At 40.9% G+C, this 20,282-nt stretch overlaps 1 protein-coding gene across 5 annotated transcripts; it reads left to right on the forward strand.

Moving 5' to 3' along the window:
• The first annotated feature begins 5 nt into the window (after window positions 1-5).
• Window positions 6-17,056, forward strand: RGN (regucalcin). Of its 5 annotated transcripts, none has more exons than XM_070366550.1 (7): window positions 6-324; window positions 2,208-2,388; window positions 5,323-5,505; window positions 13,279-13,494; window positions 15,073-15,204; window positions 15,561-15,715; window positions 16,628-17,056. In XM_070366550.1, exons 2-7 carry the CDS (start codon window positions 2,220-2,222, stop codon window positions 16,676-16,678), a joined length of 906 nt encoding a protein of 301 aa, XP_070222651.1. In that variant the 5' UTR covers window positions 6-324; window positions 2,208-2,219; the 3' UTR covers window positions 16,679-17,056. The 5 variants fall into 5 exon arrangements, with proteins under 5 accessions (XP_070222651.1, XP_014334794.1, XP_070222652.1 ...); XM_014479308.2 differs by having other exon boundaries at window positions 2,211-2,388; XM_070366551.1 differs by lacking the exon at window positions 6-324 and adding an exon at window positions 361-905 and having other exon boundaries at window positions 2,211-2,388.
• The last annotated feature ends 3,226 nt before the right edge of the window (window positions 17,057-20,282 follow it).

The raw sequence follows: 20,282 nt of genomic DNA on the forward strand, positions 1-20,282 counted from the left end.
GAAGATTTGTTTAACCGCTTTGAACTTTCCTTTTGAACCTGTTTGTGTTTAATCAGACCCTCGACCCAATCTCTCATCGAGGCATTTCAATAACTTTTTTTCAGTTAAGTCAGAGATAACCTTTAGCTATCCGTCCAAACTCCAAAGCTTGGGTTCACTGGGCCCCAAGCCTTTGCCCCACCTCCCTGCCCCCGGCGGCTCTGCCAGATTCTTGCAGCCGAAGAGTAGAGGACGGCGTGGAGGGAGCCGATCCCCACCCCCAACCGCAGCCCCGGCCAGGCGACTGTCCACCTGACCTCCAGCCTCCTGCTAGTCATCAGCCTGGTGAGTTCCCCGGGTCGGGCCGGCCTCCCGGTCCCCTCCCTGGAGCGGTACCATCTGGCAACAGCCGCCCCCACCCACAAACCCGCACGGCCGGGAGAAGACCGATCGCGGGGGAAGAAGACCGATAGCGGGGGAAGAAGACCCCCGCGCCCCTTGCGCACCCCACGGGGCCGACGGGGGCTGGGGACTAGGCAGGCGCAACCTTCAGCGTTCCCGCGGTCACGCGAGGCCGCAGCCGCGCCGCCAGCGGGTGCGCGGGGGCGAGGCCCCCTCGCCCGCACAGATGGCCTCGCGCAGCGCGGCCATATGACGTCGTGTCCCCGCTGGGCGGGCCACCCATTCACGGCCATGGCCTCCTCTCACACCCTGCTCTCCGAAGCCTGAGCGGAAAGGGGTCATTGGCATCACCCAGCTTGCGCCACGGAGCATGGGGCTGAAAGTTGCGATTGCAAAAGTCCCGCGTCTGATCTTGGGCCTTATCTCAAATTGATAGCAGGAAGGCCTTTGGAACCTCTGCCAATTTTGAACAACCAGTGAGATGCTACGGTGCTGGCAGGCCGTATGTGAGAACGATTTGAGCTGTATGTTTCTTTAAAAAAAAAAAAAAAAACTGTTTATAGATGGAAATATTAAACCAAAGATTACTTTTCTTTTTTTTTCCCTGTCATTAATTTGCCCATCTGTGTGTGGAACCACTGACTTCAAATCAGATAGCTGTCAGGAAAAAGGATAAAGATGCAGGCAATTTTGATTATCATTAGGACAGAGTTTGGGAAAGAGAGAAGGCTCTGGAAAGTTGTCTTTCCTCTCCCACATGAGTTGCTTAAGTAAGGATTTTTTTCTTTTCCAATAATTTTTCTTTTTCTTCTACCAGTTCACCAGTCACAGCCTCTGGCCTAAAAGTCCCAGCATAGAATGTTCCTGCCTGTGGAGTTCAAGAATCCTTGCCAAACTGGCAGGGTGCCTTCCTAGATAGCAAGGAATAGCTAAGGGCCTGTCATTTCCTACAAGGGTATCCCAGAGAGGTTCTTTTCTCCCCCTTTTCCGGTGTCTGAATTTGAAAATGAATGTTATAGAGAAAAGACTGGTGGTTACCAAGGGGGACGGTTTGGAGGAGGGATGAAGTGGGACATTGGAGTTAGCAGATGTAAGTTTTTATATATAGAATAGATAGACAAGGCCCTACTGTACAGCACAGAGAACTGTATTCAATATCCTAAGATTAACCATAATGGAAAATAATATATTAAAAAAATAATGTACATATATATGTATAACAATCACTTTTTTGTACAGCAGTAATTAACACAACATTGTAAGTCAACTGTATTTCAATTTTAAAAAAAGAAAATGGATGTTAGTTCTAATTTAGTGTATTTAGTGCATTTCTAAAAATGCAGAGAAGGAAGATTGGCCTTTGGGCAGTGAGAGAAGGCAATCGACACCATGGGCGGATCTGAAGGGCAGAGAAGAAGGTGACCTTCAGACGCCCAATGAGGGAACTGTCCGCCCCCTGACCAGCCTTGGGGGCTTGGGTGCTGGCATAAAAGCAGCCTTGCCTAGTCCAACTAGCCAGCTCTCTCTGGGGGTCAGCTAGAGCCAAGGTGTGGATGTTGGAGTGTTGTTTTTGTTCTCTTTTTTACAGAAACTTTGAAAAAAAACACTGGTAAGTTGATTAAAGATGTCTTGTGTTATGGCTTCTTTTTTCTTTTTTATGCATTTCCTCCTGCCACATTGCATATTTTATTCTTACCTGGAGAAAGTGTGTCCAGCCTTTCCAGTTCCGATTTTAAAAGCAGCCTCTACTGGGATCTTACCAGGGTCTTAAGTCAGGTGTTTTGCTGAATTTGCTCTATGTGATAACATATCTCTGTTGCCTTCAGTAGGTCTCCCCCATGACAATGTCTTCCATTAAGATTGAGTGTGTTTTGCGGGAGAACTGCCACTGTGGTGAGTCTCCAGTGTGGGAGGAGGCGTCCAACTCTCTGCTCTTCGTAGATATTCCTGCCAAAAAGGTTTGCCGGTGGGATTCTCTCAGCAAGCAAGTGCAGCGAGTGACCGTGGGTAAGGATGAAGGATGGGCCTGGATCTGCCCAGACAGCAGATCTTCCCTGGGGAGGGGCGGTCACTTAGTGTGTTTTTCCTCTGGGACTTGATTGTTAAAGCTTATGCTTGAAAACTATTGTATTATCACCCTTTCTGGATCCCCCACTTTGACCCAAGAGTAAAATCTGGATAGTCGATACTTTCTTCTTCCCCTGTGGGTGCTGTGCCACATTCCCGGTCTTGTTTGGGATGGTGAGTCACAGTCCAAGAAAGTAGGCTCTTTCCTTAATACCTTCAAACACCAGCATTGAAAGTTGGAGACCCGGTTTGTGGCACAGCAAAGGTTATCTACCTTGGGTCAGTCCAAAGCCTTAGTTTGCAAACAAATAAACAACAGATATATCCTCTCTTTGAATGTGCAAAGAAGAGCTTTTGGACTTAGCATAAACGGGGACTTTCTGTTCGTTTTTGGGTTTTTTTTAAGGTTTTATTTTTATTTTTTTAATTTAAATTATAATTAATTAGAGGCTAATTACTTGACAATATTGTATTGGTTTTGCCATATATCAACACGAATCTGCCACAGGTGTACATGTGTTCCCAATCCTGAACCCCCCCCTCCCACCTCCCTCCCCATCTGTTCCTTGTTCTAAATGGGATTCACAAGAGAGTTTCAAGTGCCTGTTAATGGCCCTGTGATTTCCCAAGGAGGGGTTTATCACCTTCTATGGGCCAAGGGTATGGGCTTCAGAAGTAATAAGTTTCTTTTCCTTATTGTGCTGGTGGGAAAGAGATACCAGGGTCCTGTGACCTTAGGACACTCTCTCAATTCAAAACTGGGGACTTTTTTCCTTTTTAATGAGAGGGAACAGCTTTTAATACACTCAGGGACATGACTGTGGCTAAAGGCAAAAATGACTATGACCTGCTATGATCAGAGTCGGGGGAGGGACCCACGACCTTCTCTAGTCTCCCTTTCCTAGGGTGCACATATTAAGGATTTATGTGAATTGTGAAAGTCACTCAGTCGTGTCCGACTCTTTGCAACCCCATGGACTATACAGTCCATGGAATTTTCCAGGCCAGAATATTGGAGAGGGTAGCCTTTCCCTTCTCCAGGGGATCTTCCCAACCCAGGGATCGAAGCCAGGTCTCCTGCATTGCAGGTGGATTCTTTACCAGCTGAGCCACAAGTGAAGCCCAAGAATCCTGAAGTGGGTAGGCTATCCCTTCTCCAGCGGATCTTCCCAACCCAGGAATTGAACAGAGTCTCCTGCATTGCAGGCGGATTCTTTACCAACTGAGCTATCAGGGAAGCCCAGGGATATATTCCTACTCCTAATCTGCAAAACAAAGACAAAAACTCAAACCCTCCGAAGGGCTTAAACGCTAACCGGGTAGCTCAACTGATAAAGAATCCACCCTCAATGCGGGAGACCCCGGTTTGATTCCTGGGTTGGGACTGAGCAGACTGAGCGACTAAGCACAGAATACAGCACAGGCCACAGGTTGGGATCCCTGATGAGGATGTGACGCTCCTAATAGTGTCCTGCACATTCCCTGAGAGTCTTCCCAGGTGGAATGTGTGTGCGAGTGCTCAGTCGTGCCCAACTCTTGGTGACCCCATGGACTGTAGCCTGCCAGGTTCCTCTGTCCATGGGATTCTCCAGGCAAGAATACTGGAGTGACTTGCCATTACCTCCGCCAACATCCCTATGTTGGATCTTCCCAACATAGTGATCAAACCCGAGTCTCTTGCATCTCCTGCATTAGCAGGCAGATTCTTTACCACTAGCGCCACCAGGTGGTAAAGAATCCGCTAGCACCACCAGATGGTAAAGCATCCGCTAGCGCCACCTGGTGGTAAAGAATCCACCTGCCAATGCAGAAGATGTTAAGAGACGCAGGTTCGATCCCTGAGTTGGGAAGATCCCCTGGCAGAGGAAATGGCAAACCAGTCCAGTATTCTTTCCTGGAGAATCCCGTGGACAGAGGAGCCTGGCGGGCTACAGTCCATGGAGTCACAAAGAGTCGGACATGACTGAGCAGGCACACACACATTTCCTGGGACAATTCACGGCTGGAATCCACTTCTTTGCAGGGCTTTTAGCTAAGAGCCTTTCCCAAACACCCAGCTGCTCCCAAGCACCGTCTTGTACAGAATAGCTGCTTGCAAAATGTTTTCACCGTAAATTCTGTCATTTTGTTTCCCTTGGGCACACCACAGTAATCAATCTATCCACTTAAAAAAAAAAAAAAGTTTCCATGGAAAAATGTTAAACCCAGGAAACCTAAAATTTAAATATACAAAATAGAGTACTATAAGGACAATGTGAGTTTTAAATCACTGCATCTACATTTCTTTTTTTTTTTCACTATGCTTAACTACCAAAAAGGATTTGAAAAGAAAATTTCAGTTAAAAGTATACAAAATATGTCCCTTAAAAAAAGATAAGTCCTAATTAAAAAGAAAAACAAGACAAGCCCTTTTTTGGAGAGAGAGATGGTGCAAAACCCTGTTGCTAGAACAAAACACAATTTTTGTCTCTGAATTTCCTGAAGATCAGGCAAATTGAGTATCACTTCTGTATCAACTGTCCTGGTACACACACACACACACACACACACACACATCACACATCCTTAGGAACCTCTCCTCTGAACTTGCTTTGGTGCCTGCCCCAGTGTATGGTGACTGCTGTGGTTTGACTTCTCTGCTTCACCCACTAGGCTGGAAGCTGGATTTCATCCATCTTTCCATCCCTGCTGCGCAGAACAGCACACAGAGTTCATGCTCAACGAATATACTCGGTTATGTAGCCTTCACTGTTCAACAGAAAGGAGGGAGCACTCCTATTGTCAAAGAGCTGCACACACCTAGAGATGCGGGGTAGTGTGATGGCTGCAGTGTGACTGCTGGCTACCTTCTGACTGCTGCTTTTGCCTCTGCAGATGCCCCTGTCAGCTCTGTGGCCCTTCGCCAGTCAGGAGGCTATGTTGCCACAGTTGGAACAAAGTTCTGTGCTTTGAACTGGGAAGATCAGTCAGCAGTTGTCTTGGCCACAGTAGATAAAGAGAAGAAAAACAATCGATTCAATGATGGGAAGGTGGATCCCGCTGGGAGATACTTTGCCGGTATGGTTTATTTTTAGCACCTACTTACTGAGATTTGGAGCTTCCCAGGTGGCTTAGTGGTAAAGAATCCCCCTGCCAAAGCAGGAGATACAAGAGATTGAGGGTTCGATCCCTGGGTTGAGAAGATCTGGAGGAGGGCATGGCAACCCACTCCAGTATTCTTGCCTGGGAAATCCCATGGACAAAAGGGACTGGAGGGTTACAGTCCATGGGGTAGCAGAGTCAGACATGACTGAGTGACTTTAAAAAAAACAGAAGAATATGACTTATAAAAGTCTCACAGCTGCAGTGGTAAAAGAAGTATCCATAATGGGTCTTGGGTTCTTCTTTTCTTATTACTTAAGTCACTTGTATCCAAAAAAAAAAAAAAAAATCCCATGAGAAAAACTTCATAGATATTTCTTTCAATTGCTGTCTGAGGCAACCTAAATTTGTATGGTATTTTGTAGTTTAAATAAGTTTTAAGACAAGGTTATTGCCTGGAAAATCTCATGGACGGAGGAGCCTGGTGGGCTGCTGTGGATGGGGTCGCACAGAGTCGGACACGACTGAGCGACTTCACTTTCACTTTTCACTCTCATGCATTGGAGAAGGAAATGGCAACCCACTCCAGTGTTCTTGCCTGGAGAATCCCAGGGACGGGAGCCTGGTGTGCTGCCGTCTATGGGGTCGCACAGAGTTGGACACAACTGAAGCAACTTAGCAGCAGCAGCAGCAGCAGCAAACTGTGATTGCTGTTTAAATTGGAAATAATTTCAAATTTACGGGAAAAAAAGTAAGAACAACACAAACAACACCCATATAGCCTTTACCTGCTGCTGCTGCTGCTAAGTCACTTCAGTCATGTCCAACTCTGTGGGACCCCATAGACGGCAGCCCACCAGGCTCCCCTGTCCCTGGGATTCTCAAGGCAAGAACACTGGAGTGGGTTGCCATTACCTTCTCCAATGCATGAAAGTGAAAAGTGAAAGTGAAGTTGCTCAGTCGTATCTGACTCGTAGCAACCCCATGGACTGCAGCCTACCAGGCTCCTCCGTCCATGGGATTTTCCAGGCAAGAGTATTGGAGTGGGGTGCCATTGCCTTCTCTGATAGCCCTTACCTAGACTCACCTATTAACAGCATTTTGTTCTGTCTGTTCTTAGTACATATAAACATTTTTCTCCAGGATCATTTGAAAGTAAGTTGTATATATCATGTATCTTTACTTCTAAAATATTTCCCTGTGAATTTCCCAAGAAAAAAATGACATATTCTTATATAACCACAGTACAGTAATCAATTCAAAGAAGTTTAACATTATACAACAATTTTATCTGATGCACTGCCTACATTCCAGTTCTATCAATTCACCAAATTCACCAGCCTTTTACATATATATTATTTATGTATAATATAGTTTATTATTAAATATATAATATATTGTATAAAATGTATGGTATATTTATATATATTAAAATATATAATTATATAATATAGTATTTATGTAGTTTATATAAACATTTTATATAAAAATGTTTTTAAGAGTAGTATTTTTCCTTCTAGTACAGAATCCAGTCTAGGATTATGTACTGCATTTAGTTGTCATTTCTCTTTCATCTTTTTTCATCTAGAACAGAACATAGCCTTTCTTTTTTTTATGACATTGCCATTTTTGAAGACTACAGTCCTACCCAACTCTCCTCTTTTTTTTATAGAACATTCCTCATGTTGTTGCATTTGTCTAATGCTTCCTTGTGATTAGATTGATGCTATATATACATTCATGGCTGGAATCACTGCATAGTTCTGTCCTTCTCAGGGTTCCCATCTGGGTAACATCTGCCCCCCATCAGTGATATTAGTTTTGATCACCCAGTTGAGGTCTTAGATTTCTCTACTGCATAGTTACTATTTTTAATTGAGATTTATAAGCAGCTTGTAGGGTTTGTTAGTGATATATTACCGTGTAACAAATTACCCTGAAATTTAGTCATTAAAATAACAAACATCTATTATCTTCTGAAGGTCAAAAACCTGAGTCTGGCTTAGCTGGATGGTTCAAGGCTATGTCATGAAATTGCAGTCAAGTTGTTGTTTGGGTCTATAGCTTTGGAGGAGGCTAGAGTCTCTAAAGGGGTCTGGAGGATCTGCTTCAAAGCTCACTCACATGGCAGTTGGCAAGAGGTTTCAATTTCTTACTACATGGGCCTCTCCATAAGATTGCTCAGGACCTGGCTTCCCTAGATCTGGTGATGAGAGGGAGGGAGGGAGAGAGAAAAAGAGGGAAAACACCCAAGATGGAAGCTACAGTCCTATTATAAGCAATCTCAGAAATAACATAGCATCACTTCTGCCAGGTGCTATTGGCCACATAATTATGGAGGGGACTAGACAAGGGTGTGAATAATGGGAGTCAGGGATCATTCAGGGCCATCCTAGAGACTGGCTACAACATGAGGAGACATTTTAAGTCCAAGCAAATATCCTGGTCCTCATCAAAATTTCTCCCTTAGGTTTTACATTACTTGATGATTTGTGCATGACTTATACACAGCTTAAAATGAATTTTAAGTCTGTGTTGAAGTTAATAATGCATTTCATATTTAGTTCTCATTTTCATCCCAACATAACAACCCTATAGTTAACCAAGTGTTAGATGCTCAGTTGTGTCAGACTCCTTGCAAACCCCTGAACTGTAGCCCACCAGGCTCCTCCATCCATGGGATTCTCCAGGAAAGAATACTAGAGTGGGTAGCTATTTCCTCTTCCAGGAGATCTTCCCGACCCAGGGATTGAACCCAGGTCTCCTGCATTGCAGGCAGATTCTTTATGTCTAAGTTACTAGGGAAGCCCAATAATTAGCCAAAATTGATTCTAAATGCCTGCTGTTTCCACTCCCCACTCAGCCCCTCACATCATCAGCCATGCTGTCTGGCTTCATTCACTTTCAACAATGAAGGGAGGTAAGATCTGAGCAGGTGGTGTGAATAGTTTCCCATCTACCTGGACTTTATACAACCACAGATTTAGTCCAAGACAGGTTGAAAGATTAAAGCTGATAGTCCATTGGAAGCCCTTCAGCCAGTACTGTGGGATGAAGAAATATGATCAGATACCCTGCCTCCTGTTGAAATTGATTTTCTCTCTCCCTCTTAGCTATAAGTGTACAGCTCTGTGGCATTTGGTGAGACAAAATTATAATGTCCTCAGAGGCCTGATTTCTTAGCCTGGAGTCCCCAGTCCCCAGTCCTTAACCTTTGCCTTCTGGAGACCACATAAAGTTGTAGGCATCAGTGTGAGTATACACACTGGTCGTGTGCATCTGTCAATAGCATCGAAGACCTTTTTTCTACAGAGAGTTCATAGCTTTCGGCAGGTGTTGAGAGCTGTCCCTGGCCCAGAAAAGGGTGAGGTCATCTGATAATCTGGATGGGGTCTCTTAGTGGTGGGTAGTACCCTGAAGGTGTCCCAACACCCATGTTCTCACCTGTCGGGTCTCACTACTAGACAGTGATGCATAACCCAGGGCTCCAGGTTGTTGTTTCCCACTAAAGAAGAGCCCTTTCCAAGCAGTGGGGGATCCCCTTTCATGTTACAGACATCTCTTTCTGTGAGGCAGGTAGTGGGAGAAAGAGATGAGTTGGGGAGGGAGCGCAGTTGAATAGTAACGAAACAAGCCCAATTGTCTTATAGCAAGAAAATAGGGAGGAAGGATTTACCCTGTCCAGCTTCCTATTCAGGCTTCCCAGTTTCAGTCCATTTTGCTCTAAGTCACTCTTCTTTCAGATGGAGTATGTCACAATAAATGAGCTTTCCAGTTTCTACATTATGTGAAATTCTACTCTGTCCCCGGAGATCACACTCAAATCTAAGTGAATTGTCCATGGGCACTTGAGTTAATGGAGTGTTCTCTATAAATGTCACTTAGGTCCAGTTGGATGATGGTGTTCAGTTCTTCTATTTCTTTGCTGATTTTCTATCTACATGGATTTATTATTGAGAAAGGGATGCCAACATCTCCAGCCAGATTTACGGATTTGTTTCTCCCTTCAGTTCTGTCTTTTCCTTTGTATATTTTAAAGCTCTGTTGTTAAGCGCATGAACATTTAGGATTATTATGTCGGCTTAGTAAAGTGACCATTTTCACAATATATAGTACTCCTATTTATCCCTGGTAACTTCCTTTGCTCTAAGTATATCTTATCTGATATTAACATAGCCTCTGCAGTTTTTTAAGTTAATATTTGCATAGTATATATCTTGGGCTTCCCAAGTGACACTAGTGGTAAAGAACCTGCCTGCCGATGCTGGAGATGCAAGAGACGCAGGTTCAATCCCTGGGTGAGGAAATCACCTGGAGTTGGAAATGGCAACCCACTCCAGTATTCGTGCTTGGAGAATCCCATGGACAGAGGAGCCTGGCAGGCTACAGTCCATGGGGTCACAAAAGAGTCAGACACAGCTGAGCGACTAAGTACACAAGCACACACTTTGACTTAGAGCTACCATTTTGTTATTTTCTCTTCTTTCCTGCTGTATTTTTTTGTTATTCTGTTTCCCTTTTCCTGCCTTCTTTTGGGTTATTTGAGTATTTTATAGAATTCAATTTATTTATTATGATTTTCATCATATCTTTCCGTGTAATTTTTTAAGGGCTCCTGAAAGGGTTGCAAATATATAGTTAATTTTTCAGTCTATCTAGAACCAATATTTTACCACTTCAGTTGATAATCACCCACTTATGTTATAGTTGTCTTTATATACATAGATTAAAATCCCATCAGAAAAATGTAATTTTTGCTTTCTATTATATTTACTCATACATTTACTATTTCTTTTTTTTAATTTAAATTTACTTATTTTAATTGGAGGCTAATTACTTTACAATATTGTATTGGTTCTGCCACACATCAACATGAATCCACCACGGGCATACATGTGTTCCCCATCCTGAACCCCCTCCCACCTCCCTCCCCATACCATCCCTCTGGGTCATCCCAGTGCACCAGCCCCAAGGATCCTGTATCAAACCTGGACTGGCGATTTGTTTCTTATATGATATTATACATGTTTCAATGCCATTCCCCCAAATCATCCCACCCTCTCCCTTTCCCACATAGTCCAAAAGACTGTTCTATACATCTGTGTCTCTTTAGCTGTCTTGCATACAGGGTTATCACTACCATCTTTCTAAATTCCATATATATGCATTAGTATACTGTATTGGTGTTTTTCTTTCTGGCTTACTTCACTCTGTATAATAGGCTCCAGTTTCATCCACCTCATTAGAACTGATTCAAATGTATTCTTTTTAATGGCTGAGTAGTACTCCATTGTGTATATGTACCACAGCTTTCTTATCCATTCATCTTCTGATGGACATCTAGGTTGCTTCCATGTCCTGGCTATTATAAACAATGCTGCGATGAACATTGGGGTACACGTGTCTCACATTTACTATTTCTATAGCTCTTTCTTCATTCCTGATATTCCTTTTGGTATTTTTTTTTTCAATATTTCCTTTCTATCTGAAGAACTTCCTTTAGCAATTCTTTTAGAACAAGTCTGCTGGCTATGAATTCTCTTAGTTTTACTTCACATGAGAATGTCTTTATTTCTCCTCTATTCTTCAAGGGTATTTTCACTTAATATAGAATCCTACCTAGGTTGACAAATTAAATATGTATCACTTCCTTCTGACCTCCAGTTTCTCATGAAAAATCAACAGTCATTGAAATCATCATTCTCCTATATGTAGTATGTCATTTTTCTTTTATTAATCTTAAGGATTTCTATTTAACCTAAGTTTTTGGAAATTTGATTACGATGTGTCTAAGTATAGGTTCCTTTGGACTGATCCTGTTGAGGTTTACTCAGCTTCTCAAAGGGCTTCCTAGGTTGGCGCAAGTGGTAAAAAACCCTCCTGCCAATGCAGGAGACTTAAGAGACTCGAGTTCAATCCCTAGGTCCAGAAGATCCCTTGGAGGCAGTTCATAGTTCAGTCACTCAGTTGTGTCCAACTCTTTGCAACCCCATGGACTGCAGCATTCCAGGCTTCCCTGTCCTTCATCATCTCCCGGAACTTGCTCAAACTCATGTCCATTGAGTCAGTCATGCCATCCAACCATCTCATCCTCTGTAATCTCCTTCTCCTCCTGCCCTCAATCTTTCCCAGCATCAGGGTCTTTTCCAATGAATCAATTCTTCACATCAGGTGGCCAAAGTATTGGAGTTTCAGCTTCAGCATCAGTCCTTCCAATGAATATTCAGGACTGATATCCTTTAGGATGGACTGGTTTGATCTCCCTACAGTCCAAGGGACTCTCAAGAGTCTACTCCAACACCACAATTCAAAAGCATCAGTTCCTTGGAGGAGGAAATCAATCAAACCCCTTGGAGGAAGGCATGGCAACCCATTCTGGTATTCTTGCCTGGAGAATCCCACGGACAGAGGAGCCGGGCGGGCTACAGTCCATAGGGTTGCAATGAGTCGGACACAACTGAAGTGACTGAGCACACATGCACCCACCAGTTCCAACCTGCTTTCTATTAGGTGGCATTAAGTGTGCCACTCAGTGGTCACTCTGAGAATTAGAAAGAAGAGTTCTATCCATTAGCTCCATTCTCCAAGTCTTTTAGTATGCTAATTAGAATCAGATCCATGCATGGACAAGCAGATCACAAACAACTTTATGAGACTGCATTCCTGAGCATCATCCCTCTTCACTAGCTTCTAGTACTTTCCAGCTTCCTGGAGCTCTCCTTTTCATTCCTCCAGCCAGAAACCACCCACTTCTATGATTATTCTGCCTCCAGGGCCAAGTGGCAGGCAGAGAGAGAGAGAGAGAACATGAAAGCAACAGCATTTGAGCTGCCCTTTTGTCCCTGAAGCTTCACTAAATGGAGAGGAACAGCACCTTTGATTCCTGTAGTTTCCTGTTGCTGACGGCTCTCTCCCTTTGCTGCTCTAGCTGCAAAATTGCCTGGGGGCTGGTGCATGAGAAAATGGAAAAAAGGGAGTGGAATATAAGCGGGGGTTTTCTTCCACTCTCTCTCTCTCTCTCTCTGAGCCACAGGAGTGTTTTCTGCTCCTTGTGCCAGATTCGGAGGTTTCTCTTGGACCTCATTCTGCCTGCACCACAGCGCTCACTTCCACGTTTCAGACTGGGTTGAGTTCAGGCCAGGACATGTGCTGTGCTGTGTTTAGTCCCTCACTGGAGGATAAAATGGAGAACTTGAAAACTCACTGCTGGTTAGGTGATACTTCAAATTCTCTGTTCTTCTCTGAGCTGACTTACATCACAGAGTTCTCAAAAAACTACGCTGTGTATTTTGTCCAGGTCTTAGAGTTTGCTTAGGTGGTTCAGACAGTAAAGAGTCTGTCGGCAACACAGAAGACCCAGGTTCGACCCTGGGTTGAGAAGATCCCCTAGAGGAGGAAATGGCAACCCACTCCAGTATTCTTGCCTGGAAAATCCCATGGATGGAGGAGCCTGGTGGGCTACAGTCCATGGGTTCGCAAAGAGCATGACTGAGCAACTAATACTAGAGTTTGCTCAGTGGGAGAAAATGTGTTGATGCAGATGTCTTGAACTAAAACCTCTCCAGGTAGTTTTAATTAGCATGGCAAGCAAGGTAGTTGCCATTAAAAAAAAAAAAAGCATAGGACCCAGATTGGGACTGTATCATCATTTCCTTGATTTCATCATGGGGAAGGAGCCCTGGTGAGAGATGACACTGTGCACAGGCAGGATGCTGTGTGGCTGAGCTCCATGCTCTTTGGATTTTGTAGGTACCATGGCTGAGGAAACAGCTCCGGCAGTTTTGGAGCGCCGCCAAGGGTCCCTGTACTCCCTCTTTCCTGACCACCATGTGGAAAAGTACTTTGACCAGGTGGACATCTCCAATGGTTTGGATTGGTCTATGGACCACAAAATCTTCTATTACATAGATAGCCTGTCCTACTCCGTGGATGCCTTTGACTATGACCTGCAGACGGGAAAGATCTGTATGTGCCTTTTCATTATTTTTCGTGGTATCTTTTTCACGTGCTTATGACTAGTCAGCTGTTGCTCCCTTAATCCATTTGAAAAGGTCCTTATTTTTCAAAGAACTGCCCAATGTTATAATTCCAATATTGTAATGATTACACAGACTTGACTATGCTGCCAGTCAAGCCATGGCTGTCAGCAGGAGACCTGGGTTCAATCCCTGGGTCTCAGCCATGGCTCTCATGGCTTTAGCTCTCAACTAAGTATGGCCGCAATTGTCATAAGATGGCTAGGTCCTCAATCTTTTTTCTTGCAACCATCACTAGAAAGAGGCTCACTGTAAAATGGATCCTGTTCTGCCGGCCAGTGTTTAAAGTCAAATAATATACAGCCGAATGGGACAAAAGAACAGGAAATTAGAGTTTGGGGTTGATATTTCTTATTTGTACTTTAGTTAACTAAAGGAAAATACTCAAAGACAAATTAACAACCATTCAAAATGGAAAAATTAAAAAGGTAGTTACAGATTGTTCAACTCTACCACTGGGCTCTAAATGAGCCATAGTTGGAAGCTGGGAGGGAAGGAATTATTGGGAGGAATTTAAAAGGGCATGCTTGAAACTTTCATGAAAGGTGCCAGACCACAAGAGCAAAACCAATCATAAAAATGACTTGAAAAATATCCTAAGAGTCTCATGCAGATTTAAGCAGAAAATTTCCAGCATAGGTGTTTTGCTTTGAAATATGTAGTGCCCTGTTTCATGACTGTTTTTACTCATTTTACTTACACATGGTTTCAACATTCCTTCCATTATACCTCAATCTGATTACTGTAATGACTTGGATTGTATAGTGTAAAGTTCCTATGAATTTTGATGTTTGTTTTATTTTGTATATTATGATTTTCTTTAAGGCCAGCCAGCTGGTTTCAAAATACCCCCTTTTTTCAGAAACAAGCCCTTCTAATATTTAGTTTCAATAAGGTGATTTTGGAGCATTTAATTGGGCAGAAACAGAGCCTACACGTCTTGCCAGTTTTTGTGCATGAACTATTTGCAAATCGGACCCAGGCCCTCGGCAGTGAGAGCATGGAGTCCTAACCACTGGACAGCCAGGGAATTCCACAAAACAGGCAATTTTGGAAGTAAAACGGCAAAGGTTTAACCATAGACTGAAGTGTGTCTGAGGTGGGCAGGCAGGGCTTCAGTTCAGGTAAGCCTCAAAAAGGTCTTTTGGTATTTTATTAAGAATTCTGCTTTCCTTTTTCTCTCCTCCTCTGAAAGCTTAAGAGAGCTGTGTCTGTATGCAGACTGAAGGGAGCAAATCCACCTCAAATCCTGCAGTGAAAAATCCTTCGTTGAGGGATGCCCACTCATGTTTCTAAACTTTTTTAGAGTTAGGAATCCTCATGAATCATCCTGCCTGTGGCACCCACTTGTCAGACCCTGGATAAGCGGAAGTAATCAGTATTTATAATCAACTTGATTGCTCATTGTTTGATGCTCACTAGTGAGTGACCTGTGGTTTTGGGGGGTGTGTGTGTATGTGTGAGTGTGGTTTGGTGTTGTTTTTGTTTGTTTTCTTTTTTACCATAGCCAACCGCAGAAGTGTTTACAAGCTGGAGAAGGAAGAACAAATCCCAGATGGAATGTGTATTGATGTTGAGGGGAAGCTCTGGGTGGCCTGTTACAATGGAGGAAGAGTGATCCGTTTGGATCCTGAGACAGGTAGGCCCACAGCAAAATGATAAATTCCCACAATGTCTAGAAAACACCGGACACTAGGGGCCAGAGAAGCTTCCTTACTAATGAAGTTATAGAGAAATATATTCAAAGGTCTCAGTTGGATGATTTTGTAAATAAAGGCCAAAGATAAAGCCCAAAATGTTATGGTCAGAACTCCTTTATCTGTAGAGGTATATCTTTTTTCTCAAAAGAAATTGTCAAGGAAGGTAGGTGAAACTCCTGGGAGAATTGACCTTCAAATCTTCTTTGACCTTTCTTATTGCTCCACAAGGGGTCCCAAAAGGTTATGTAGTTGGAGATTTGCTAGAGCTAGACTGAATGAAATATTTGGTGATCTAGGAAAAGACTCCAAACTGTGAAGTTGCCTGTTGATAAAACAACCTCATGCTGCTTCGGAGGGAAGGATTACTCTGAAATGTACGTGACCTGTGCCCGGGATGGGTTGGACTCCAAGGGTCTTCTGCAGCAACCTGAGGCTGGTGGAATTTTCAAGGTGATCTGGCTATCTCTTATATTTTGAGGGTGAGGTGGGAGATTTTCAGTTAGGTAACTCAGTGATTAGTGCTTTTTCGTACTTTCCAAACACAATTCTACTTGGCATTTTAAGCTCATCATGCTAGATTTAAAAACATTTTATTTAGATTTTCTAGACTTCAAGTTAGGCTTTCCTGGTGGCTCAGTGGTAAAGAATCTGCCTGAAATGCAAGAGACATGGGTTCAAGATCCCTGTTAGATCCCTGAGTTGGAAAGATCCCCTGGAGAAGGAAATGGCAACCTATTCCAGTATTCTTGCCTAGGAAATCCCATGGACAGAGGAGTCTGGCGGGCTACAGTCCATGGGGTCAACAGAATTGGACACAACTTGGAGACTAAACCACCGCCACCACAGACCTTAAGTTATCTGAAGTCCAGGACAATGTGTTTAGCTTACTTTGGACAGTACTTTAAAATATTTTTTGCTTCAGTAGTGTTTGTCTAAATTCTATAAATCAGTAGAATAAGCTTAGAAAATCAGTGTTTAAAACACACTGATAAGATTAGTTGATTGCTTTGATGTTACAAGAATATTTTCAGGTTCTTAACTTTTTGGCAGTGAAATAAACACTGGTAAAAATTATAGACCTCTTGAGTTGAAAAGGAATGTAGAAATCCCTTGCTAAACAGATGGGAAGAAGATAGTAATAATTCAGTTTTCAATCCTAGTTGTAAATGGTTGCTAGTTGAATTATTATCATGTGAATAATTGATTGGACCATAAATACCTAATCAAATAATTCTTTTTTATTATAGGAAATAAAACAAGGATAATAGTTGGCTAAATATACTATTGTGAATCATAAAAATGCTTTTGGAGAATACTTGTGAATTACATTGTATCAGAGTTTCTCTCTTCTTTTTTTAACAGATAACTGGCCTAGGAGTCAAAGGAATTCCTCCCTATCCTTACACAGGATGAGTGACATCCTCTTCTTAGTGGAGGAAATGTAGAAGACAATTAGAAAATTCTGGAGCTAAAATTTCCATCTAGTTACCAAAAACATGAAGCAATGACATTAACAGGATTAAATTTTTATTTACAATTTTTAAAAGGTAGAGCATTTCTAACAAGGGGTGACAGGTGGTCTTGATAACCTACTATAAGGCCTTCTGCAAAGGTACTATAGAAATATAGGGGTGTTTAACTATCAACGAAGCTTCTTGATTCTTTGTAAATTGCTGGTGGAGTTGGGGGAGGGAGAAGAAACTGTATCTGTTATTTACTCTGCATTCCATACTTACTATACCTAAAGCTTCAAAACACTAATAAATAGTAGTCTGGCAATGACTTATTGTGATTATGTTCCTTTTTATTTTCATCATAATCATATAAAAAATGCTGCAGAAAAATGTTTTAAATGCTGCAAAGCCAGCCTATCTTCATATTACTCTTCCTATATGTTATTTTACAAACTAAAACATTGCTAGAAGATAAGAATCAAACATTTTGTCAAAATGCATGGTTCCAACTGCCACCTAGATGTAGATGTAAAAGTAATGTATCACTTTGGAAAGAATACTTTTTTGAAAAAATAGCTTTATTGAGTTATAATTGACCTACACATATTACATATTTAAAGTGTACAGTTTGATAAGTTTGACATATGTGTGTGTGTGTGTGTGTGTGTGTATTCATGGAACCAACACCTCAAATAAGATAATGAATCTATCCACTACTCCAAGACCTTCCCTGTGTCCCTTGTGTCTTTCCTTCTGTATGCCTGCCCCCATTCCCAGGAAACCACTGATCTGATTTCTGTCACTATAAATTAGCCTTAAAATTGAATACTGTGATTTCTCAACTTCCTTTTTTTTTTTTTTTTTCAAAATTGCTTTAGCTCTTTTAGTTCCTTTGGCCTTCCATATAAATTTTAGAATCAACTTGACTATATCTACAGAAAAATCCTGGAGCAATTTTAATTGAAATTGCTTTAAATCTGTAGAACAATTTGAAGAGAAATGGCATTTTTACTATTTTGATTCTTCCAATCCATGAACATGACATGTCTTTCCAATTATTTAATCTTGTCTGACTTGTTTCATCACCATTTTGTAGTTTACAGCATACAAATCTTATACATGTTTTGTTAGATTTATATCCAAGTATTTCATTTTCTGGAGCTATCATAAGTATCATTATTATTTAAATTTTTTGTTTCTAGTTGTTCATTGCTCACAAATTATGATTGGTGTTTGTAGGTTGACCCTGCATGTGATGACTTCACTAAACTCACTTATTAGTTATTACTACCTTGACTATCTCTATAGGTTTTCTGAGGTTCTTTGAATACATAATCATGTCTTCTGTGAGTAGGCAGTCTTATTTTGTCCTTTATAATATGTACATTTTAACTTCTTTTTCTTGCCTTATTGCACTGACTACAACTGCTGGTATTATTTTGAATAAGAATAGTAAGAGTGGATATCATTGCCTTATTCCCAGTCTTAGGAAAAAAGCATGCAGTCTTTGTTCATTAAATATGATGTTAGCTGTAGTAATTTGTAGATGGCCTTTCTCAGGTTGAGGAATTTCTGTTCTAGTTTAGTTTGCTGAGAGTTATTATTATTATTAGTATGGATGGATTTTATCAATTTTTTCTGCATTTGTTGATATGATCATATGGCTTTTCTTTTTTAGACATCGCTATGATAGATTTTTATTCCTGGGATAAACCTTGCCCTGGATTATTCTTTTTGTATATTACTAGATTCAACCTTCTAAAATTTTGTTTAGGATTTTTGCATCTGTGTTCATCAGGAATATTTGTCTCTAGTTTATTTCTACTATCTTTGTCTGGTGTTGATATCAAGATAATAATAGCCTCAGAAAATGAGTTAGAAAGTAGTTTTTCCTCTTCTATTCTCTGGAAAAGATGGTGTTTATCTATGGTTATTTATTCTATAAATACTTAGCAAAATGCACCAGTGAAGCCATTTGGACCTGGAAATTTCTTTTTCAGAAGGTTTTTCAAACTTTCTTAAGTAATTTTAAGGTTACTCAGGTTATCTATTTAATCTTGGTGAGGTTTGCTAGTTTCTGGCTTTCAAGGAACTGTTCATTTTCATATAAATTGTCAAATTTTTGTGTGTTGTTCACAGTGTTTCCATATTTTTTAATAATGTCCATGAGGTTTGTAATAACATCCCCCTTTTCCTCTGGTACCAATTATTTGTATCTTCTCTTTATTCTTTGTCTTTCCAGAAGCTTATCCGGTTATTAATCTTTTAAAAGAACCAATTTTTTTATTTAATCAGTTTATCCTGTCTTCATTATTTTATTCCTTCTGCTTTATTTCTGTTTATGTTTATTTGTATATATGTTTATTTCTTTTTCTAGCTTCTTAAGTTAGAATCTTACATTATGAACTTGAGACATTTCTTCTTTTCTAAAATAAGCATTTAATGCTATGATTTTTTCCCGCACTGCTTTTTTCTGAAGCCCACAAAGATTGATATGTTGTATTTCCATTTTTTAAGTTCAAAATATTTTCTAATTTCCTTGAGACTTTCTTTTTTAAATTTATTTTATTTTATTTTTAAACTTTATAAATTGTATTAGTTTTGCCAAATATCAAAATGAATCCACCACAGGTATAGTGCTGCTTAATTTCCAAATGATTGGAGAGCTTTATTGTTCTTTTTGGCAGTGACGTCAGGTTTAATTTCATTATGGTCAGAGAGCATACATTCTATAATTTCAGGTCTTGAAATTCACTGAAGTTTGATTTGGGACCTAGGTAAGGACCTTAGGACCTTGCTAAGTATTATATGTGCATTGAGGAAAATGTATATTCTGCTGTTGTGAGTGGAGTGTTCTACAGATGTCAGTTAGATTCAGTTGATGGTGTTGTTCAGTTTTACATCCTTTCTGAGTTTTTATCTTCTAATTCTATTAATGAGAAAGGAGTGTTGAAATCTCCAACTATAATTTTGGATTTGTTTCTCTATTCAGTTCTGAAAGTTTTGGCCTTGTGTATTTTGGAACTCTGTTGTTAGGTGCATATACCTTTAGAATTGTATGTCTTCTTGGTGAATTGACTCTTCTTCAATATGTAAGGTCTCTCTTTATCCCTGGTAATTTTCTTGGTTCCAAAGTCTACTTTGTCAGTTTCTTTTGGTTCATATTTGCATGTTATATCTTTTTCCAAACTTTTACTTTTCAAGTACCTATATCATATTTGAAATGAGTTTCTTCTAGATAGCATATAATTGAGTATTTTAAAAAATGAAGAATAATTAATTTACAATATTGTGTTAGTTTCAGGTGTAAGTTGAGACATTTTTAAAATCTAATAATCTCATATTTTAATTGATGTGTTTAAACTATTTACACTTGGTATAGTTTCTGATATGTTGGAATTTAGTCTGTCATTTTATTATGTGCTTTCTCTCTCTCTCTCTTTTTTCCTGTTTAACACTCCTCTGTTTACTCCTCCCTGCCTTCTTTTGGGTTATTTGAACTTATTCTTGTGTCTATCATGATTTTGACTATATCTGTTTACATTAATTTTATGACTACTTTG

Source organism: Bos mutus, chromosome X (genome assembly GCF_027580195.1).
Source record: "Bos mutus isolate GX-2022 chromosome X, NWIPB_WYAK_1.1, whole genome shotgun sequence".
Taxonomy (NCBI): domain Eukaryota; kingdom Metazoa; phylum Chordata; class Mammalia; order Artiodactyla; family Bovidae; genus Bos; species Bos mutus.